This window comes from Notechis scutatus, chromosome 1 (genome assembly GCF_049901735.1).
Source record: "Notechis scutatus isolate UNSWTSFEM ecotype Mainland chromosome 1, rNotScu1.2, whole genome shotgun sequence".
Lineage (NCBI taxonomy): Eukaryota > Metazoa > Chordata > Lepidosauria > Squamata > Elapidae > Notechis > Notechis scutatus.
Window position 1 is genome coordinate 326,946,752 of NC_142009.1, and position 24,584 is coordinate 326,971,335.

At 42.4% G+C, this 24,584-nt stretch overlaps 1 protein-coding gene across 8 annotated transcripts in view; it reads left to right on the plus strand.

Moving 5' to 3' along the window:
- The first annotated feature begins 9,710 nt into the window (after positions 1-9,710).
- The window catches only part of TCF3 (transcription factor 3), a 123,477-nt gene continuing 108,603 nt past the window's right edge, over positions 9,711-24,584 (plus strand). For 4 of the 8 annotated variants that reach the window (XM_087952626.1, XM_087952628.1, XM_087952630.1 and 1 more), the window contains exons 1-2: positions 9,711-10,429; positions 17,001-17,099. In XM_087952626.1, coding sequence (XP_087808752.1) covers positions 17,028-17,099 — 72 coding nt within the window. In that variant the 5' untranslated portion in view covers positions 9,711-10,429; positions 17,001-17,027. The remainder of the gene's footprint in view (positions 10,430-17,000; positions 17,100-24,584) is intronic. The other 4 variants (XM_087952627.1, XM_087952629.1, XM_087952631.1 and 1 more) reach the window with 1 other exon arrangement.

Below are 24,584 nucleotides of genomic sequence, written 5' to 3' on the forward strand. Positions count from 1 at the left end.
TATGTCACTAAGCGAGGGAGTCATAAAGCCAAAAATGACATGACCATGACAACTTAGGAGGGTAGTTCTGATTGCAGGCACTAAGTGAATCAAACAGTCATTAAGCAAGGCATCACATGCTCAAAACTTGCAACCTTCCACTGATTTCCCCGTTGATTTTGCTTCCCAAAAGCCAGCTGTGTAGGCCGCAAATGGCAATCACATGACCAGGGAGACACTGCAACAGCGGCAAATTCGAGGACAGGGGTTGTAAATGGCTTTCTTCAGCACTGTCGTAACATTGAACAGTCACTGAGGGAGGAGGGATAATTACAAGACTATCTGCATTTGATAAAAGGAGTATCAAAATGCAGTACTTTCAAAGGGAAAGGTAATTTTGGAGAAAGGTTTGAGGGAAATATGCGATTCATTAACTTATTTGATTGTAAGATAGCCCAATTAGGGGTGTGTATAAAAATCAATGCAGAAGTATCTGTCAACTTGCTGACTCCATGGTTTCTTTCACTTTGATTATGACCTGGGGCAGAAAACTTTTATTTTGGGATGAATAACAGAATAACAGTTGGAAGGGACCTTGGAGGTCTTCTAGTCCAGCCCCCTGCTCAGGCAGGAGCCCCTATACCATTTCAGACAAGTGACTGTCCAGTCTCTTCTTAAAATCCTCCAGTGTTGGAACACCCACAATTTCTGAAGGCAAGCTGTTCCACTGGTTAATTGTTCTCACTGTCAAGAAATTTCTCCTCAGCTCTAGGTTGCTTCTCTCTTTGGTTAGTTTCCATCCATTGCTTCTTGTCCTATCTTCAGGTCCTTTTGAAAATAGATTGACACATTGACATACCCCTTCTTTGTGACAGGCTCTCAAATATTGGAACACTGCTGTCATATCACCTCTAATTCTTATTTTCATTAAACTAAATATAACCAATTCCTGCAACTGTTCTTCATATGTTTTAGCATCCAGTCCCCTAATAATCTTTGTTGCTCTTCCCTGTACTCTTTCTAGAGTCTCAACATCTTTTTTATATTGTGGCAACCAAAACATTTTGAATATGTTGGGATGTTTTGAACATTGATGATCTTGCTATTGCTAAAGAGAGTCCCATTCTTGAGAAATAATTGGAAAAGTTCTTCTTGCTCTGGCAGTGTTGAAAAATAATCCCGTAAATCTATGGTAGTAAAAAGTCATATGTGACATTGAAATCCCCCAAAATTATCAATCTAATTTCTCTGCTCATTAAGGTTTGGGGAAAATCTCACTCAGTCATTTGCCCCCAGCCTCCACTTTTAATAGTGTGGAGGAAAAAACAGGAAAGACAAAATTGTGAAGTATAGTATAGAAATCTTGCTAGCTTGCTGCAAGCCTTCTGAGCAGGAAGAGTCTATCTGATCAGTAAAGACTAGGGATTTCCAGAAATGGATCCATTTATTTATTTTTATCCTTAGGCTCATTGTTTAGCTAGGGATATGGAGAAAGTGGAATATTTTATGGCCTACGTTGGAAAAATCGGGCAAAAAAAGTTGAGAATCTTCTTTGACCCACAGTTAGAGGGCTGATGACATATTCTCTCTAATGGGAACAGGACATGAATAGGGGAATACCATAAACTGTGCATTTAGCTCAGGAAGATACTTACTAAATGACCATGTTTCTAATCATATCCTACAGTTTCAGAAGGGTTTGTCATGGGTGTGAGTGAAAGCACTTTAAATATTTCTCAGGCAGTGCTCATCTGGCGTTCAGAAATGGAGATATTCTCTCTCCCCCTGTTCTGTGCCAGAGAAATAGAACTATAAAGAAGTTAAAATTAAAATATGGTTAAACCTATAACAAAGCTAAAGACAGGCAAGGGGACAAGCTATCCCATTAATTTATCAGAATTCAAGAAAAGCCTTGTTGCCTTCAGTACTTAAAAAGAAAAATCAGCTCTCCCCTCTTCCCCTTTTACAGGGAAGTAATCCAGAAGGAAATGTATTGTTCCAAGTTCTGTGTGAAACAAATGTAAGGAATAAATAGAAAGCATAAGAAAAGTTAGCTGGATGGCTGGATATTTTGACCTGTTTCTTGTAAGGACAGAGAGGCAATTCAGTTCAGGCCCCTCTATTCGCTATTTTAGAGCATCAGAAAACTTCTCTAGTTCCAACAGGAGGATGTCTACTGGGGCTCTGGTTGAGTCGAAGATGTCTGATGTCCTTTGTGTGCATTAGGTGTGACTCCATTAATTCAGGTGCTCCAGATCAGAGGATATGCCAGGATTATCAACCCTTAAAAAGAATTTTTGTGGTCACCCTGTTTGATTCTTTTTCGAATTTTTATTTGGAAAAAGTTTATAGTTTACAAATACAAGTAGTCCTTGACCTATGACCATAGTTGAGCCCAAATTTTCTGTTGCTAAGCAAGGCAGTTGTTAAGTGAGGTGTTTCATTTTACGACCTTTTTGCCAGTTAAGCAATTCATTGCTGTTGTTAAGTGAATCATGCAGTTGTTAAATGAATCTGGCTTCCTCCACTTTGCTTGTTGGAAGCCATCTGGGAAGGCTACAAATGGTGATCACATGGCTCTTGGATGCTGCTACTATTGTAAATACATGTTGGTTGCCAAATGCCCAAATTTTGATCATGTACCTATGAGGATGTTGCAAAGGGTCCTGCTTATTTCCGTGCTTATTATAACTTCAGTCACTAAACAAATGGTTATTAAGGACTATCTGTAAACAAGAATGTTGAGGGCACACAAATTCTTTTTCGAATTGATTCTAGAAATTAAGTTTGTCCCCGTGTCTGTGTGTCTCTCTAGAAGTGAAGCAGCCCTACTTGAAAACGTGCCTCAGCACTTAGATATTTGGGAGAAAACAGAGAAAATCTCTTTTAGCTTTGAAGGACTAATGTGCATTTTTCTCTACAGTATAACCACGGCCAGCACTTTGTGTTTTTTTGCAGCATACAATCTCCATCAATAATATTGTGGAACTATTATTAACACTCAGTTCGAGAATAAATTCAAAGTGCTGTTTGGGGATTTTGGGGGAAAACTGACGAGTGGGAAATGCGACTACAACTTTAATCAACTGAGCTTCCCCTCCCCCACCGTATTTTTCTCCAAAGTGATCCTATTTCTCCTCCCCCCACTTTTTTTTTCTTTCATTCTTTCTTTCTTTTAGCTCCACCACTGGTCTATGAATCAGCCCAGACAGATTGATTTCTTGTTTGCTACTATGAACCTTGTAAAGAAAGAAGGGGTAGGGCAAAAGCGTAAGAATCAGAACTTTTAAGTCTCTTCAATGTTTAGTTTGCCCCAAAAATAAAATTACACTCAGATGGGTTTACTTCTGAGAAAACACACATAAAATGGGAGTGTTCTGTCTGCTGCTTCCATATAATATCTATTCCACCAACTTACAAGAATACACAACTTTGGGGAAAGTACATTAAGAATGCAATCCCTAGACCAAGTCACAATACATTTTGGGACTGGACTCTTAAAATTGTGTTCCATCCTGGCATCAGATGTGATTTAATAGTGCAAAAACAGCTGTTTTTTTAATTGCCTATTGTACCTTACTTTGCACATGCAATTCCAAGCCAATTACAGAAATGTACCAGCGGTTCAAGCTGTTGGAATTTTTATTATTACAAAATACATGCCAGGAATTGTCAGCCATAAAAAATAGATCATATGGCTCTATAAAGGCACTTTATATAAATGCTATTAGTAAATAAGCATACAGAGGCCTAGTCAGAGAATCTGGTTGAATTCAACATACTCTACTGTGGCAATTATATGCTCCCTTATCAGAATTCTCACTGAATCCAATGCACCTTCCTTCTGAGGTCATATTCCCAGTTAGATATTTTGAATAGTCATATTCACAGCTTTTGCACGTTTTAAGCACTTTCTGAAGAATGTAAAGCTTTAAAAAAAAACCTTTTTAAAAAGTGTAAAACACTCCCGTTCTAAAGAGATAAATCGTATGTATTGACTGTTTTTCTCTTTATCACTTGTCTTAATAAGCAAACAATAAAATAAAAGCAAAATAATGACCATCTGTTTTAAACTATTTTTTTTAAAAAAAATATCACTCTCAGTCCAGCACTTGTGTTACATTCATTTCTTTTCAATTTCTCCTCCCAATTCTTTTTTTAAATCAGCAAAACCGCTAAACAAAAACAATTCACAAATATAACTCGGCCGAGGCCCGTTAAACAAAAGATCGCGGCAGCTGCCTGCACGGCCTCCCCCTTGCTCAGTGGGCGAAATAAGGGCTCGCAGGGTTAGGCAGACAGTCAGATGGAGGGATGGGGAGGAAAGAGAACGGAGGCTGGCTCTGATTGGTCAATCTTCTTGCTACTCCACGACATCGTGCCGTTCCATTGGATCCTACCCCGCGGCCTTATCATTCCATCTCTTCGGTGCTCCCATTTCGTCACGCTGCTGCTGCTGCTCTCGGTTTTTTCCCTACAACAATTTTTTGTGTCATTCCGCTCTGAAAAATAGTTCGTATTCCTCCACCTCTCGGCATGGCTCCTCCCAGTTCCACCCATTCCACGGAAAATCCTCCCACCCTACCTTTTCATCGATCTGTTTTCGACAAGTGCAATTGTTTCTACAGACGAGTAAGAATAATAATAAAAAAATACATGCATAAATGTATACATCTGAAAGAACTATACTTTGGTCAAAGAAAGTTATGGCAGGAAAAATAATGCTAAGTATAGCAAAGCAATGTTGACTGTAGGAAAGCAGAAAATTCCAAAATTTGTATCCATGCACACTCTTGATTTGACCAGCTCAGAACTTTTCTTCAAAAAACCTGTTTTTTTAGGTCCCCAGAATTTTTTTATCAGGCAGAAGAAAGGAAGGAGAACATTTGTAGCTCAGGGTTGAAATGAGGGGTGGTAGGTGCTCTCTGGGAGCATTTTTATTTTCTTGCAGACGTTTCATTACCCAAACTAGATAACATCATCCTAGGACAACTTGCTAGTGCTCGTCTGCAAGAAAACAACCAAACTCAGAGAGCACACATCAAAGACCCCTCAGAGGAAACTTAGGACAAAAAATGGAACAAGGGGAAATGAAAAAAAAAAGCCACAGTCTTCAAGCTTCACTTGGGGAAACCTACTTCTGTGAAGTGTTATACATATGTTAAAATAAAAATCTTATAAGCAGAGACTGCACATATTCAAATTAAGGTAAACCAGGTCAATAATTTAGAGCACAAATGTCAAACTCGCCGCTTCAAGTTGCCATCACATGATGTAGCACATTTCCCCCCCTTCGAGGAGCTGAGATGGGCATGACCTGTATGTATCTGGCCCACTGGCCGCCAGTTTGACACCCCTGGTTTGGAGCTTTTTCAGTGGAAAAAAAAACTTTTGTCTTGTGAGCCACAACATCACTGAGGTCACATGGACATACACACCCATCAAGGGGTCGAATTTGTCCTTGTTTAGTTTTATTTATTTATGCAGCTTACCTACCATCTCAATAGTCTTCGCAGCCTCTAAGATTAAGGGTTGTCAGCTTATGGAATTCCTTGCTACAAGGTAAAAATAATCAAGATTGGAGTTTTATTTTTTTTTAACCAGACAAAATCACAGAGAAGAAAGGGTTCATTGTAAGCAAGCAAAGGAAACCTTCGTGTTTAGAGACCGCTCAGCTTTGAAAGTAAAATACTGTGGACCGGCCACCAAGGGATGGTGGAAAAGTTTAATGCAGTGTGGAGGATCTTGCCTGGCAGTTTTTAAAAATAAAGACTTTTCCATTACAGTATTTGAGCCTTTGCTCTGACTCATCTTAGATCTTCTTATGCCTTCTTAACCAAAGAGAACATCCATTGTTAGATACAGACTATTATTTAGGAACAAGGTGCAAGGATTAAGCAGTAGATCTGTGTTTCTCAAGCGTGGCAACTTTAAGAAAGGTGGGCTTCAACTTCAGAATTACCAGCAGCCAGGGTGGCTAGGGAATTCTGGGAGTTGACGTCTATGCATCTAAAAGTTGCTGAGCTTCAGAAACTTTGCTTTATATTCTCCACTTTGAAATCCCCTTTCACTCACTCCTCTCCCAAAGAGTATTTGGTATTGTATTTGGCCTACATGAGAACATCTACCATGCTGGCTGGGGAATTCTGGGAGCCGAAGTCCATAAATGTTAAAGTTGCAAGGTTGAGAAATATTGCAATAGGGGAAGGTTGAACCTCTGAAACTTAGGTGTTAGTTACAGAGCAGATTAATATTACTGCTGAGAGCAGCTAAAAGGACTTTATCCTCTTTTGTGGGCATTCTCAAGCCATTGTAGAATCCCATTTAAATGCATTCAGAATCCAATCCTTACATCCTCATTTCATCTCACTAGGCCTCTATTGGAGGACTGCAGCCTATAGTGAGGAAGTGCTGGGTGTGATGTCCCTTTTGATGTCATTCTGCAAAACACTGTGACATCATCACGTGTCGTTGTGATTAATACTTGATATTTATGTTGTTGTCTAGGATTGGAATGGTGGTAGGGGATTCAAAAATATTAAGATGGCAGCTTTGGACCAGGCTTCCATTGTGCAGGTTGCAGATGCCGTTTTGATGCTTTCCAACCACCCACCCTGCAGATACCTCTAGGCTCCATTTAAGAAATCGGACGAAACAAATGGCTCCACATATTGTGTGCTAGGTCACTATCTACCTACCCATAGTTTTAATGCAGTCTTCTCCAATGTCGTGCCCTACCATGATGTTAGTCTAATTCTCCCAATCTCCAGCTAGCACACTAGCTAGTCATTCTAGAGCAGGGATGTCAAACTCACGGGCCACAGGCTGGATGCATCATGCGTTGGCCACACCCATGCCCGGTTTAGCAAAGTGAGAAAAAGTTGTGCTACGTCACATGAAGATGCCATGACAACGCGAGCTTGACAGCCCCGTTCTAGAGCTTAGTTAACCATTTCTGGAAATCTGCAGGTTGAGGATGTCTGATTCAATTCCAATTAGTTTCAACCATGCATCAAGAGATGTAAACCATGATTCACACACCATCATGGATGGGTTTACATAACATGCTAAGCCAATACCAAATACACCCCATTATGTTTCGGTGCAATATATGAATGGGCATTGTCTAGGATGGGTGGGGAACTATGACCCTATGACCTGTGAACTGCAGCTCCCAGAATTCCTGAGCCAGCATGGCTCAGGAATTCTGGGAGTTGAAGTCCACAAGTCATAAAGGGGCCCTAGTTCTCCACTTCTGCCCTGGGAGCTTTTGAATGAGAATGTATGATCCTGCAACAGAAAGAGCAATTGCACAGAGAATCAGTATGTGTTTTTCTGGGCAGTATTTTAATGGGAGGTCCACTCAAAAATCATCAAATCTCTTAAAATTGGGCAGGTGGATTGCTTGGGGGAGTGGGAAAATATTTGTTTATTGTTGTTTTAATAATATCCTAACATCTCCCAAACCACCTGACAGGGTGGGAAAAACTGGAGGAGGAGGGAGGATTAAGTATGTTCGTAGCCTTGAGTTATTTATAAAAAAAATAATAAGATGGAGTAAACCAAAAATAAAATTGATTCCTGATGATCTATGGACACGCATCTGGGCAGCTTTCTTTTGTAACAGCGTGGAAGAGCTTTGCCAGCATTTTCCTACAGACTGTTTTTGCAATTTTACAGCCGAGCCCTCAGCTCTGGCAGCCTCCCTTTCCAACAATGAGCAACGTACAATTCTACTTAGCATCAGATCTCAGGCAAGGACCCTATCCGATGGCTAAAGCCCTCTTCTTAAGATCAGTCAAATTCCTCAAAGTTAAGATGGTTCTATATTTTTGATGGGGAAGGGACAGATGCTGTGGGCTGCATATTTGCTGGATCACTAATGTGTTTTGCATGGGATTTTAATTGAATTGGACAGCTGTGCGAAGAGGTTGTCTCTTATTATTTTTTTTTTTTTAAAGGTAAGCGAATTGGGGTGGAAATGGAAAGATGTGCTCCAGACATTGGGCAGTGTTTATTTATTTTATTTTATTAATTAATTAATTTATATCACCACTTAGAGCCTCAAAGCGGCTTACACAATATAAAACCATATTTAAAACAAAAAATAAAAATAAAAAACCATAAAAACTAACAAAAAGAATATTATAAATTAATAAAGTACAATAGAACAAAATCTGGAAAAATGTGGAATAATGTGTTCATAAGACATGGCGTGTCCCCCAATAAAATAAAATCATGGCATAACATGATGCTGGCGTTCACATAACATCTTTACAAGAATAGCTGGGTTCCTAATAACCTATTCATTCAGAAACTAGCTACCTATTTATCCCAAAATGTTGAGGAAAACCAGTCGTTCTTTCAGGTTAGAGCACAAAACTCGCCACGTCACGTTGCCGTCACATGTTCTTTTGCGACGTTTTCCCCATTCACAGAGCTGGGGTGGGCGTGGCCTGCGCATGATGCATCTGGCCCGTGTGCCGTCAGTTTGATACCGCTGGGTTAGAGCAGGGGTCTCCAAACCTGGCAACTTTAAGACTTGTGAACTTCAACTCCCAGTGTGGAGAATAGCTGGAGAATAACATAGCTGGCTGGAGAGTTCTGGGAGTTGAAGTCCACAAGTCTTAAAGTTGCCAAGTTTGAGGACCCCTGGCTTAGAGGAACAAACACATAATTACATTAGGATGGGTCTTAACATCATTGGAACCCTACAAAACCAATGAGGACAATAATTTGGCCACTGCCTTCCTCTCTCTTCCACACTCAAGAGAATTGAGAGTAGTGGCTGTGTAATTCCTTGACTCTTTACAAGCAGTCCTTGACTTACGACCACAGTTGGGATCAGAATTTCTGTTGCCAAGCAAGGTGGTTGTTACGTGTGTGGTGCCCAGTTTTATGACCTTTCGCGCCAAGGTTCTGAAGTGAAGCACTGCAGTTGTTAAGTGAATCATGTGGTCATTAAGCAAAGGCAGCTTCCCCCCTTGACTTTGCTTGTTGGAAGCTGCCTGGGGAGGTCACAAAATGTGACCCCATGACCCTGGGACATTGCAACTGTTGTAAAATACATCCCAGTTGCCAAGCATCCGAATCTGAGCTGTGGGGAGGCTGCAACAGTCCATAAAGTACAAGGGCCGATTATAAGTCTCTTTTTTCAGCACCCTTGTAACTTCGACCGGTCACAAAACATAATGAATGCAAGTCGAGGAGTACTTGTACAAATCTATGAAAACTACGTGGCTATTGGATCTCATTGCAAAAAAAGAAATTAAAAAAAGGAAAACCCCAAGACTACCAAAAAGGGCAGCAGAATGCTGTTTGGGGGTTGGGAAGTGTATCTTTAATCTCTCTACTCCTATTTGAAGTTTGCTGAGAGTTTTGCAGCCAAGACTACTAGTCCAGACCTAGGCAATATCCATTCAAACCCCTCGTTCTTCTTTTCCACTTTCCCCGGAAATATTTGAGCGTGCGGAGTTTTTTATTGTCGGCCGGTTGTTAAGTAAAATAAAAAGAAAATCCCATTGGGAAGAATTCACTTTCCCATTCTTTCCCTCCCCCCCCCCCCCAACTACTTGGGAGCTCCGAAAAGAACCCCGTGGGCAAAAATCAGCCGTGTCCCTCCCTCCCTCCTTCACTCCTCCTCCCCCTCACCCCGCTTTTTTGGGGGCTTGTGCAGTTGGTAGTGATGGTGGCTGCCGCGGCGGAAGGATACGCCAGAGAAGGAGGGGGAAGGTCTTGATGCGAGAGTCTGTGCGTGTGTGCATGTGTGTGTGTGGTGGATGTGTGGAAGCAAAGGAGGAGGAGGAGGAGGAGAAGGCGGCGAAGGAGAAGGGGGCGCCCGTCCGCTGCCCCAGCGAGCGAGGGGGTTGGAAGAAAAAAAAAAAAAAAACGCAAAGAGAAAGAAGCTCGGCGATCATGAGCCAGCGAAGCCAGCGCTAAGCGGGGTCCGCGGCCGGAGGATCGGAAGCACTTTTTATCTTCCAAGCGCGGATGGAACGTTGAAGAGGCCACGCAAAAGCTCCTGGCGGGGGGCAAAAACACCCGATCGAACGTTGGGACAAACATTCGATCGAACGTCGGCGCGGCCGAACTCGCAGCCCGAGGGGCGCAGACAGACTGAACCTTCGGGGGAGCGCCTTTCTCCCCCCCCCCCCCGGTCCTCTCTTAATTTATTTTCCCACTCTCGCTTTTTTTCCCCCCTCTTCTCCTTTTTTTTTTCTTTTTCTTCTTTCCTTTTTCTTTTCTTTTTTAAAAAAAGCCTCCCTCCCTCGTTTTGACTACATTTCCGTTTGCTTGGACATTGTTAAAGCTGCCTCCACCGTCTCCAGTCGCCTCCGGGAGAACAATAGGAAGGCAGGAGGGGCGACCGGGGCGCCCACCCCGGCTGCGCCCCGGGAATCTTCAGCCATACTTGTGGATGTAACCCTCCCCCCACCACAAAGCTGAGCAGGTAAGCCTGAGGAAGGGGGGGGGGCTGCGGGTGGGTGAAGCAAGTAGGGGAGGGCCTCTGCTTTTAATTTGGGGGGTTCGTGTGTGACTCCTCCCCCTCCACGGAACTATTTTATTTTCGGAGGGGGCAGAGTTGACTTAAGTCGGGAGTCTTTCTTTCTCTTTCCTGAGGGTCTATAGATTTAACTTTGCTACTTTCCTCGGCTCTGTCCCTTACTTAGTAATTACTGTTACTGTCTGTCTCTCTCTCTCTGTTATGCTTATTATTTAGGTGTATTTTTCCCTGTTCTTCCCCCACACGCACGCACACTTGTCCTTTCTTTCTCTCTTTCTCTCTCTCTCTCTCTCTCCCCCCCCGGAAGTGGTATTAAACTTCATGGGGCGGGAAGCTAGCTGAAGCAAACGCGGGGTGGAGTGGGGGGAGTCGATGAAGGAGGTCTTCTTAACTCCTTTTGAGGGTCGGGGAGAAAGGCAACAAGCTTTATACTCTATTGAGCTTTCCTTTAGGCCTGCGGGGGAGTTCAGCTTTTTTTTGGGGGAGTGTAATAACCTAAAGCAGAAGGGGGCTGACTTCCCCCCATTTTCTTGCCTGTGAAGTTTATTGTCCTTAAAGAAAGAAACACTGGGAAGTGATGTCTTAAATTTCCCTGCAATGAATACAGATGCTTTTCAGTTGCAGTAGTTTGTTCATTTTAATGAAGGGATCCAGAATTCACTCATAGTAGATACACACATGCACAAGAGTCCCCCCCCCCCCCCAACATACATCTCCCTCTTGTCTAAGAGAAGTTTTATTATACTTTGTCCAGCACCAAAATGTGGTGTGTTGGCTATTATTATTTAGTGTGCAATTATCAAACAGTATGGATTAAAGGGGGCAGAGAAGGGCAATTGTATTCCTGATTGTCCCACTTTTGCAAAGACGCCCTTACTAAAAAGTTTTTAATGTTCTTTCTTCACACACACACTCTTGAGAGGAAAGCCCACACCAGTTTGATGTCCATGATTATAGTATCGTCTCCCTTTTAAATCCCAGCTTGCCAATTCTTTCTTTCATCCCACAGACACCCACCCTAATTTATATTTTACTAGAATACGACCCTCCCTTGCTTAAAAACAAAACCGGACACATGCTAATGGAAGTGACAAACATTTAAAATGGGAACATATCACATTGATGTCACTGCTTAGCTGGATTATTCTTCTCCAGCTTCTATTTACAAATTCCTTCTCCCCCTGCCCCACCACAAACATCCATTCCTTTTGTAACTCTAATATTTCTACAGCAGGTTTGATGTACCAAACACAACCTATGCCACACTCCTCCCCACAATTATTAGATCTTCTGCACAAAGGAAATTGGGAAAATACAAGGTTTAGGCCATGGATGAAATTAAGCAAAGCCTGGAATTAAATGCCTGATTTATTTATTTATCTATTTATTTATTTATCTCAGCCTTTTGACTTTATTTAAGAAAGAGTTCACCACCCCTTCCCTCTTTTCCCTTCGGCAATTTCCTTGGGAAGTTTGTATGGCAGCAATCTAGGCCTTCTTTTAGAATATCCCAGAATTTAAGGGCAACCACTAAATTTTTGGAACTCTGTGGGGAGAATTCTTTCTGAGAACTTAGTCTGTAGGCAAAACTGTTTCTTCTGACTTCAATGTCCATGTGTATAAAACAATTGTCTCTGGTTGAAATATTTGTTATTGCTGTTTGCCAATCAAATGGGCACAAACCTCTGCTTTTTAGTTTTTGAGAAAGATGACAAATAGCCACAAAGTTCTTGTGTAATTTGAAATAATGCTTCAAATTCTGAGTGAAACTGTTCCCCAGACCTTAAATAACAGGTCATTGTTTATGCCGAGTTGTACTTTGATCTTTTACTTATGTGCCTAGATAATGTTTTCTTCAATCGCTTGTTCCTGTACCTATATATTACATGTCTAAAATTTATAGGTTTATCTGTGTGAAATCATGCTATATACCTGTGTGTAGTGTTCTTGAAGCAACACAATATATTAATGAATCTGCTAATTGGCTGCTTTATTGTGAGCAAGTTGTTGATGGCTGTAAAATAAGTTAGGCCTCAATTACTGAAAGAGAAAAGGGAGACCCCAGGCCTGTCCTCAAATACAGCATTTATCGTCCAGTAATATGGGTGCTGCTGCTGCATTTGAGGAGGGGGGTGAGGCCCCAGATGGCAGCTGCTTGCATATAAGAGATTCCTTGTCTGCTGCATTAAACCAAACTGGAAAGAGGGGGAAAAAAACCCCAATGTGAATTCTCTCCCCCCACACCAGTAATTTAAAAAGAAATTCTAAAAAGCTCTGTGCTGTGCTGTGTTGGAAGTAGATATCGGGAGCCTTTGAGTGTATTACAAACTTTTCTTTTTAATGCACAGGCAAGACCTCCCTCCCCCTCATGTACACGCACACACTTTGCTTTGTGTTAGATTTGTTTTCCCCTGGCTCTCCACCTTCCCCCCACCCCACTCCGTATTTTAATCTGTTTGTGACTACATTAAGTTGCCTAAAGATGGAACACTTAGAAAGCAGAAGAGTTCTAACAAATATCCATAAACCTGTCCCGGAGTTTTTTTAATTTTTTTTTCTTTAAAAGTATGGTAATAGGGGAGGGGAGGAGGAGGGGCCTGGGGATGGGGGAGGGTCCGGGGGAGCTGGTTTGGAGTCTTTGTCCTGAAGGGGGAAAAAAAAGTGTTCAGCTTCTAGTGAAAGGAACCCCAAATGAGTCAGGTTGAAGGGTAGCCGGGAGGGAGGACAACTGCTTGGAATGGGGGGGAGCAGGTTGGGGGACGCCCATCAGCTGGGGGGGGACAGCCACTTTCTCCTGCAGGGGCGAGGAAGGGAGAGATTTGAAGAAATACTTTGGGGAGAGGTAAACGCCACCGCGGTTTCCTGCCTGAAGTCCAGCTGCCTTCAGTTTGCCCTTGTGTTCTTGTGTGGATCTGTGGCAGAGAGGGCACCTGCCAGTTTGCAGGGTTGAACCCCGGGCTCTCCTAGAATATCCGTGTCTGGAGTGAGACCGGGTTCATCGGCCGGATCCAGGCGATTGCTCATGCCGAGAGCACGTGTCTGGGATTCTGCCGTGCCTCGGCTTAAGTCTGGCAAATGCCCTCAGCGGAGGAGGGCTAAAATGCAGTTTAAGGGGGTGCTTTTTCCACCACCACCCCCACACATATGTGAATGGAGCAGGGGGAGATTTATTTTTGTAAAAAAACAACACAACCCTTGATGAAGAGGTAGATTGGTGGGTACCAATGCTTTCTACCACCCTTCTCTGCTCCTCACCCCAAAATGAGGATAAATTTGAGGGATACCCCACATTTTGGGGGTTATTTTTATTTCATTGCCACCATTCCTCCCATGTAGCAATCTGCTTTTTCCCAGATTATTTTCGTATGGGATAGGCTGAACTGAGAAGGAGAGACAAGCCTGGTGAGTTTTCCACAGTGAGTTGAATCCAGGTCTTCGGGAGTGCAATCTGGCCTTCTGGGCGAACGATCAAAAGTTTTGTTTTCCACCTTCGAATTTAGCCCTTATTACAAGGAGTTTCTGGAAACACGCTTAGCAACTTTCAGATAAAAAGTAATTGCCAGATAGTTTGCTGAAATTAAAGGCTCTATTGCACCATTACTCAATTGCCTTCACTAAGTTCATAGAGAAAGTGAGTGGGTGTGAGTCTTTCTTTTCCCTTCTAAATTATAGAGTAAACTGGATTTGCTGCACTGTCGTGTAACCTCATAGTATTCAGTGGGCCTCTCTGCCCATTACATGGCGTAGCCTGAAAAGTCTGGATTACAATCCTAATTGTGCTTTGTGTGGAGTAAGGCCCCTTGGCAATCATGAAGCTTACTCTCAAGTAGAAATGTCTAGGATCCTGGAGTTTCTACCCACCTACTCCAGCAACACACATTTATCTATCAGCAAAGATAAAGATTGCTATTCCCAATGTGTCTGTTACATAAGATCGACAATGAATATATAAGGCATAGTTAGAGTACATAGAGTTTTTGATTTACAAGGGGGCAATGGGGCCTGGGGGCACGCAGAAAAGGAAGATAAACCAGTAAAGGAATCTCAGGAAAACAGAGTAATGAAATTTGTTGAGCTGTCAACCCCAGATTGGCATATATTGTAGAAGGGGTGTACTCTGGCAATTTGGGGCAAACCCCACTTGTGCATTTCTACTGGGGGGGGGGTTGTCTCCCATTTTCATCTAGCAGAAATAGGAGCATTGAGCAGATTGATTGATCTAGTGGTGAAGGCACCAGGCTGGAAACCAGGAGGCTGTGAGTTCTAGTCCTGCTTTAGGCATGAAATCTGGCTGGGTGACTCTGGATTAGTCCCTCTCTTTCAGCTCAACCCACTTCACAGGGTTGTTATTGTGAGGGAAATAGAAGGAGGAAGGGGTATTAGGTATGTTAGCCGCCTTGTGTTATTTGTAAATATAATAAGGGAAGGATATCAATAAATAATTGGGTGTATCTTTCCTTCGAAGTCTGTGAGCGTAAGTGCACAAGTATCTTTCTGTTCATATGCCTCAAAGAAATTAAGGATTCTAGTATTTGTTTTGTGCCCCGACATGTCCCATTTGGGATCAAAGGCCTGTGTGGAAATTAAATCCCACTTTCATGCTTAAGAAGTACTGAAATCTTTCATTTCTCCTCTTGTCTAGTTTGAACTCCTTTTGTTTTTTTATAATGAATGGCTTGCACCATATCTTGTGGCAGAGAGTAATATACATCCTTTTGTTTGTTCTTGTCGTTGATGGGTGACCATAAGCTCTAAAGACTTATGGGTGGGGGTTAAATAAAATATTATTTATGGTAATAATAATTATATGTTGCAATTCCTGAGCCTTGAAGTTTCTGTGATCCGCAGCTTTTACCAACATGAGAGATTAAATGTGAGGACATCTCACATCACGGCATGAAGTTAAAAAAAAAAAATTCCTGAAGACTGCAAATTTAAAGCTGTTATCTGGCTGCTTTCCTAGGCTGCATCCCCATTGATCAGATTCACACAACCAGGACAACTCCCACCCCCCATCCATATTTTACAGCAGCCTTTCCTTGTTGACTGAGGATTGTGGACATTGTTGTTGCATCTGGAGGTCCCCAGATGCAAAAAAAAATTGTTCTGCGCTTAAAAAGGTTGCTTAAAACTGGGCAAGGTTTACTCTCCAGTAGATTCCACCGAGTTGTGTAGTGTTTACTCACAAGTACAATAAACTATCAGTGTTCTCACACTGTGAGTATATAGCTAGGCTCTTACAATCTGGCAAGTAATTTGGGTCTTTATTTTGTGATTCCTGTGCTGAGCAGGGCTGGATTTGATGACCTCTGTGGTCTCTTTCAAGCCAAGGAGCTGTTAGTAATTATTGTTTATTTTACATATTTGCATGCCACCCACTCCCAATTGATTCTGGGCAGCTTGCAAGAAGACAGACGTTAAAAACCACACAGTCAGCAGCATGGGACAGGCAAAATTAAACAAAGGCTCCCTGCCCCAAGGACACTTCAGTCTTATTTTTTTATAGTTTTATTTATTTTTTAATGTGGGGAGGATGAGGCTGGGGAGGATTGAAAGTGAGGTGGTGATCAAATGAAGCCGTTGATTAGAGAAAATTGTTCCTCATCAACACAACTGGCTCTTCCACAGATAAAGCAAAGTCTCTCTGTGTGTGCAAAAGATGGAATTTTTGTATTCACCATTCACCTGAATTTTGGCACATAAGACATGCTTTTTTTTTTTTTTTTTTGCATTTCTGCTCAAAAGTTCAGGCAGATCAACAGAACTTATTCCCAGGTTAGTGTAAGATTGCAGTGTATTTGCCTCGTGGGGGGTTGGATCACATATTGTTTTTTAGTTTTTAGAGACTGTATTCAAAATTCAAATTTTAAGTATTTCCTATTGTGTCTTTTAAGGGTGCAGGAAATGAAACCCTTGCTTATTATTTGCAAGAACAACTCCTCTAGTCCGTATCAAAGAAAAAAAAGAGAAGGGGGGAGATAGTGATTGATGGGATTTGTAAATAGATGCAGCATTAGAATTAACTGCAGAATTACTTTGGGAACCTTAAAATCAAAGGTCAGCAACTTTTCCAAGTGTTAGATCGCTAACTGGAGCAACAGGTGATCTGGAATAGAAAAGACCATGACATTTAGATTTTTGTTGTCTCCCTGTTCCTGTCGTTATTTATGATTTTTTTTAAAAAAAATGTTTTTTATTGGTTTTGAAGTGGCCCCAGTCAAGAAATTGGCACTTAAAGATACTGTTTGTGTGTATGTGCGTGCCTGTGTGTGCAAGAGAGAAAGAGTTTTAATTACTCAGTTGTTGCTTGCTAGAGAATTTTTGCCCGGGAGGATTTATAATTCTGAGAAATAGTTGCATATTGTATCTAGTATTGAACAACATGAGCTTATTTTCAAGCGCTTCCATTCCATTAAAGAAATAATAATCTTTTCTTTTCTCCACTCCTATCCTGCTTCCTTTCTCCTTCGTATCTCCCCCTCCCTCCCTCGCCCCCACTGTCCTTTTTCTAAAAAAGACAGACACCATTTCAATCTGTGGGAATATGAACCAGCAACAAAGAATGGCTGCAGCAGGAACCGACAAGGAATTAAGCGATCTCCTAGATTTCAGTATGGTAAGTGAGACGCTGGGGGCAATGGAGGCTCAGTAGATTCCCCTGAATTGGGGGTTGTTTTTGTATGTGAAGGGGGAGGGGAGATGTCTAAAAGAGCAGCAGCTCCATTTTGTACCCAGCATGCTCTGGACTGCAAGGGGAGGGGTTGGAGGACATCCCTGGCAGAAGGGAGGGGGGGTTAACTGGGAGTCAAAAACTGCAAGCTTCAACTTGTTTGTTCTCTGTACTTAAGAGTGTCAAGGGGGACCAGTAATTGCATAGTCTCCTTGTTGTGAAGGCTTAAGGAGGTACAGTAGTTGGCCTGATGGGAAGAAAACAAAGCAGGTAATCAGTCGGATGTCTTCTTCCACCCTTTAAATCCCACCCCCCCACCCCCCCAAACAGATAAAAGGGCAAGGATCTCCTAACTGTGTAAAATGCTACCATTAATCCTGGTTTCGTCTTCAGCCCACCCCTCTCTCTCAGTCTGTTTTCTGGCCAAGCCCGGAATTTTAATTTGTGTTTATTATACTGGGGAAATAAGTCCTGCTGGCTGAATTTCTTGCAAACAATCTCTGAAATGGACAGGGAAAGCAGCGTTGGCTTGTTGAGTAGGTATGCTTGCCTGGAAAAGGAATTTAGAGGGATGTGTCAGAAAACAGGCAAAGCTGAGAAATGAGTGCTGTTCGGGGGTCCCCTCCTACCCCAATACTTTTAAATTCTTCCAGAAGGGGTATTAGTTGATTGGGTTGGCTTCTCTGTTGCATCTTTCTATAGCTGTATTAACCCCAAATGTCCCAGACTAAGTGCCAAGGACCTGAGAAAAGATCGAGGTACTTTTCTTTGTCCTGGATCCGTGTTTTTCAAAACTTGGCAAGTTTAAGATCTGTGGACTTCAACTCCCAGAATTCCCCAGCCAGCTATGCTGGGAGTTGAAATCCACACATCTTCCCCAGCAAGAATTCTGGCGTGATGAAGTCCACACATCTTATAGTTGAAGTTTAATGAACAGGGCATTAGATCCTCATGGCTGGCCATTGGCTCAATATTTTACTGGATGTTTCACCAGCGCCTCCCAGTATGTCCACCATCTCTTTCCCTTTCTTCTCAATGCTTCTTTGAACCTTCTCTGACAGGAGTAGATGCAGCTGGAAAACTGTCATTCAAATTGTACTTCAAAGGGAGGGAGACCTTGCCTTTTTAAGATAAGAGCCTTTTTTAAGATAAGAGGCTCTTTGGAAGGAAGCTGGCAGAGACTCGCCACACTGTGGAGGGAGATAAAGAGATAACTGCAGAGCAAAGGATGACTAGGGATGATCCATGGTGGATCCTTTGCTCTTGTTTCTGGCTTGTTTAAATGGGGGACATCCTGGTTCTGCAGCAGGGTCCCTTCTGCCCATGTTATGTGGTTTGTTCCCCGATATTTTGTGACCCGTGGGAGAAGAAGTGGGCAGATTGTGTTTCTTCTGTTCTGGTTAGTTCCCTTTGCTCTGTTAATGATTGGTTAGTGTTTTCTCCTGGTCATGAATGTTTGGGGGCGTCATGCAGTGATCATCGAGGGTTGATGGAAAGAATAGGGTGGTTGTTTTTTGTTTGTTTGATTGATTGTTCCACATTGGTAGGAAAAGGTTTCTGCTTAAAAGGAGCTGCCATCTTCTTTGTGGTCCGTTCTCTTCCCCCAGGTTTCTCTTCCCCTATTTTTTTATGTTTTATTTTATTATTTATATCCTGCCTTTATTATTTTTATAAATAACTCAAGGGAATGAACATATTCAACACACCTTTCTCCTCCTATTTTTCCCACAAAAACAACAACCCTGGGAGGTGGATTGGGCTGAGAGAGGGAGAGTGACCCAGCCAATTTTCATTTCTAAGGCAGGATCGGAAGTCACAGTCTGTAGGTCAGTGGCTGCCAACCAGTGGGCCAGGGACACACTGGTGGTCCGCGAGAAAATTTTGGTGGTCCACAGAGAAATGTCACCCCCCAAAGCACCCCCAAAACAATTAATCCAGGCTGCACGGGAACACAAGGCTTGTGTTGCTTGCATTGCGAACATGAGGTAGTGAGGGGAGGGGGAAAGGATGGAGGGGGGGGGACTTGTCCTACTCGCCCCACGAGCCTGGGCTGGCTATTGGGCTGCTACTTTTCGCTTCTTTCTCCTTCTGCTTTTGGCTGCACGCAAGGAAAGCAGCAAAAGTCTTTCTTTCTCTCCCCCAAACTCCACCAGAAATGAGTCTTTGGGACCCTGCAAGGCATCCTGTTCCAAGAGGCTGCGCCAGCACTACAAGTCTCACAAAGACTCATTTCTGAGTGGAGTTTGGGGGAGAGAAAGAAAGACTTCTGCTGCTTTCTTTACATGAAGCCAAAAGTCAGTCAGTCTCTCTCTCTCTCTCTCTCTCTCTCTCTCTCTCTCTCTCCCCCTCCCCCCCTCTCCCTCCCTGAGAATGGAGCTGGAGATCCCAAATAAAGAATGATCGATTAGTAGGAAAATGGGGTGGGGAATTTTCCTGCAGTCTTTTTGGGGATTTTCCCAGGGTTTCTGGTCCACGGGATTTAAAATTACGAGTTTGGTGGTCCCTGAGGTCCAAAAGGTTGGCGGTCCCTGCTCTAGGTGATAGATCCAAAGTCATCCAGCCAGCTTTGATGGCTAAGGTGGGACTTGAACTCATAGTCTCCTGCTTTCTAACCTGGTGCCTTAACCACTAGACCAAACCAAATTCTTACACTTTGCAAATGAATTTCACGCCCCTTAATGTGATAGTGGGAGTACATATTTTCAGGCTCTTTTGAATTAACTATGTATTTCCTACATTATAGTAGAGATCCAGTGTGGTGTTATAGTTAAAAACTAGAAGCTGAGAGAGTGTGAGTTCTAATCTTGCCTTAGGCACAGCTGAGAGGTCTGATGCCAGCCAGGTCTCTCGCAGCCCTAGGAAACAGGCAGTGGCAAACCACTTCTGAAATCTTGCCAGAAAACTACAAGAACTTGTCCATGTAATCACCAGGAGTCAAGACTGATTTGAAGATACAGGTAGTCCTCAACTTACAACAGTTTATTTAGTGACCGCTCAAAGTTACGACATTGAAAAATGTGACTTAGGACCATTTTTCACACTTACGACCATTGCAGCATTGCCATGGTCATGCGATCAAGATTCAGATGCTTGGTAAAACTGACTCATATTTAAGACTGTTGCAGTGTCCCGGGATCATGCGATCCCCTTTTACGACCTTTTGGCAAGCAACGTCAATAGGGAAGCCAGATCCACTTAACATTCGTGTTACTAACTAAATAACTGCAGTAATTCGCTTAACAGATGTGAGAAAAGTTGTAAAATGGGATGAAAGACACTTAACAAATGTCTCACTTAACAACAGAAATTTTGGGCTCAGTTGCAGTCATAAGTCAAGAACTACTGTATATACATGCAGGTAGTCCTCAACGTATGACCACCATTGAGCCTCAAATTTCTGTTGTTAGGGAAAAACCCATTTAGTAACTGTCTTAATAACTGAAATTTGGGGCTCAATTGTCATATGCTGTGGACTACTTGTGTGTGTGTGTATGTATGTATGTATGTACATATACATATACATATACATACACATACATACATACATACATACATAGTAGTTCTCGACTTATGATAACAACTGAGCCCCAAATGTCTGTTAAGACAGTTATTAAATGGTTTTTGCCCTGTTTTACAACCTTTCTTGCCGCAGTTGTTAAGTGAATCACTGCAGTTGTCAAATTAGTAACGCGGTTGTTAAGTGAATCTGGCTTCCCCATTGACTTTGTCTGTGAAAAGGTCACAAAAGTTGATCGCATGACCCTGGGACACTAGTAGCCGTCATAAATTTGAACCAGTCGCCAAGCATCTGAATGTAAATCATGTGACCCTGGAGAGGCTGCAACGGTTATAAGTGTGAAAAATGATCATAAGTCACTTTTTCCAGTGTAACTTTGAATGGTCACTAAATGAAGTGCTATAAGTCGAGACCTACCTGTATTACACAAAATGGCCTAATTAGCGTCCTTTGGTCCCTCACGCTAGCTATCCTGGACTGAAGACAATTTAGAGTGATTGAGCAGAGGGGATCTACTCTAAAAGTAATGTGCCACAGAGAAAGCCACCTGGCCTGGTTAATTTTCTGCATGCAAGTATCTCAACATCGCATATCACGGTTTGCACTGAATACAATCACATCTCCTGCCATTTCCAGGGCTGGAAACAGAATCTTGCCTGGAAGAATCTGTTCCTGACAGACGAATTTGGTTGGCTTGATGTATCTTTCTAGGATTTTTATTTTTTCAACTGAAAGAGCATTCAGCTCTGTGAGATATTTGGTTCACTCCAGTTAGATATTGGCTAGTGTCTGCAGGAACTAACCTCGATTCCCACAAGGTTTTTCCAAAGCCTTAGCCAATCCCTTCTTTGGATTGAGGCTACATCTCAGAATAGGGTCCGTTCTTTACAAGGGGTAGGATTTTTTGACAGAAGCAGACATTTTTTCTGACAGAGGGGCACATAGGACTGTGATGGCGAACCTATGGCACATGTGCCACAAGTGGCTTGCAGAGCCATTTGTGCGGGCACACGAGCCCTAGCCAAACTTACCTACAATGCGCATGCGCACGCCTCCCAGCTGATTTTCGACCCATTTGAGGCCATTTTTGCCCTCCCAGAGTCTCATGGGAAGCCTCTGCAGCCTCGGGAGGCTGAAAAATGGGGCTTCTGGAAATACCAGAAGTGCCTATTTTCAGCCTCTGGAGGGCCTCTGGAGCCCGGGGGAGGCCGTTTTTACCCTCCTGAGGGCTCGAGGGAAGCCTTTGCAGCCTTTGGAGGTGGAAATACTGGAAGTGCCGAAATGGGCCCGTTTTTCGGCCTCCAAAGGCTGCAGAGGCTTCCTCCGAGCCTCCAGGAAGGCGAAAACAGCTTCAAACGGGCCGAAAATCAGCTGGGAGGTGAGTGCATGCACAGTGCAGGCAAGGGGTGGTGGTGTGTGTGCATGCGCAGGGGGGGCGGGGCACATTGCATTGTGGGTGCCGGCACACACACGCACTTTCGGCACACCGTGACAAAAAGGTTCACCCTCACTGACCTAGGAGGTTGAAAAGCAGTCTGGGTGAATGATGGAGGCCCAGTGATGAATACAGACTTTATTGGAGCTGAATCAAAAGTCATAAATTGATAGCATGTAACACAGTAGAACTGGGAAACCAGTAATTGGATAAACAGATATATCTTAAGGAGCTCATTTTGATAGTGTTAACCATCTTACTTGAAAGCAAGCAGTAGCAGATACATGATTGCTATGATAATAGCTGGCACTTGAAAACATGTTAGCTTTTAATATATGTTATCAGTTGGATACAATTTTGTATCTGTGATTTTATAAACAGGTCTCACTTGAAGCCTCCCCAGTGCTGGATTGGTAGATATTTTCACAGGCCTTCCTGTGGGGTAAAAAGCAGGAAGATTTTTTTTTATTTGGAAGGAAACTTCCAGCTGGACTGATACTGCGAATGTGTATTGAGCAAGGGTAAAATAAGCTGTTGGAGTGATAAATGTGGGAGATCTTTCCACTTTTATAATTATTATTATTTTTTGCATCGTGCAAATGTTTTTGAACTGGTCTGAGGTTTAATCTGCCTTCCTTCCTTCCTTTCTCCCTTGGCCCGAAAGAGAACATTTCCCAGACAGATGGGATTAATTTTGTCGTGTTCGGCAGGTCACTGCAAGTGCTGCCTGTTTTACTGTTTTGCTATTGTTCTTAAGAGTTGGCCTTTGTTATCTTATGCAGCCTGTCACATTTTGAGGGTGAGCAGGAAGTAGAATTCCCAAGGATCTGGTGGGGGTGGAGCTATGCAAATAAGGTCTAGATGGGTATTTGGTTTTTGTTTTTTAAAAATACATGTGTTTAGTGTTAAAATGTTGAAATTTTAAAAAAAGGTTTTTTTTAAAAAAAGCAAGATGATTTAAAAAAAAAATACTACTTTTGAATTAAAATGGGATAGTATAGTATTTGTTAGCGCCAGTTGTTTCTAGTTTGTGCCCGGCTGTTGAATGAAGAACTCTTGTCTTCTGTTCTTAAATAATAGCTTAGTTAAAGGCTTTAGTCAACCACTTCACTTGATAGACTATTAAAAAGAGAGAGAGAAACATTTCCTTTGTTTTATACACGCAGAAGGTATATATTGCAGACATCGCTCTCTAAAAACAGCATTCTCACTTGTTCCACAAGAAAAAATGAGGGGGTGGGGCGTTATTATTTTATTTGTTTTTCTTTTATATGGTAGTTTTTATATCCTTGTAAGCCGCCTTGAGTCGCCATGTGCGAGGAGGTAGCAATATAACTTTTCTAAATAAAAAAAAATTGCTCGTGTTAATAAAGGAGAATATTTGGAGCTCAGGATTGACATGTGGGGTCCTTGGTCCTTGCAGACGTTTCATTACCCAAACATCATCAGTGCCGATGTTACCTACTTTGGGTAATGAAATGTCTACAAGAAACCAAACCAGCTCAGAGAGGACCAAGGACCCCCGCACTGCTCATATTCCCCATTCCTTAGAACAGAGGTCTCCAAACTTGGCAACTTTAACACTTGTGGACTCTGGGAGTTGAAGTCCACAAGTCTTAAAAGTTACCAAGTTTGGTGACCCTACCTTAGAATAAGTGAAAATACCTTTCCACAAAAGAAGACTTCCATTTTTTGAGACGCAGAAAAGGGAGAAAGGAGCAGAGGAGGCGTTATCATTCTATGGGACCAACAGAAGAGAATAGTTGTGGCTTAGGGTTGAAATGAGGAGGAGTCCTTGATGCTCTCTGAGCTTAGTTGTTTTCTTAAGAGACATTTCATGACCCAACTAGGTAATGTCTTCAGTGCTACTGATGTTACTTAGCTGGGCAATGAAATGTCTGCAAAAAAACCAACCAAGCTCTCAGAGCACCAAAGGACTCCACATTTTCTGTGGTGCGTTGCTGGACCAGGGCAGGAATGCCTATTAAGAGAGGGCCTGACAACTTGCATTTCACTGATAATACTCCAGTTGAAAATTAGAAAAATGCTTTGCAGCCTAATTTGAATAAATTACAGGTAGTCCTCAACTTATAACTTATAACCATTTGTTTAGCAACGTTGAAAGTTGCAACAGCACTGAAAAAAGAAATTTAGAATCAGTCCTCACACTTAATAACCGTTACATCATCCTTACGGTCATGTGATCAGAATTTGGGTGCTGATCAACCAGCATGTATTTATAACAGTTGCAGTGTTCCAGGCCCGTGCAATTACTATTTGTGACTTTCCCACCTGACTTTTGACAAAGTCAATGCAGGAAGCCAAATTCACTTAATGACCAGGTGATTTACTTAACAACTGCAGTGAGTCACTTAACAACAGTAGCAAAAAAGTTCGTAAAATTCGGTGCAATTCACAACAACCGCTTAGTGTTGGAAATTCTAGTCTCAATTGTAAGTGTAAGTCGAGGAATACCGAT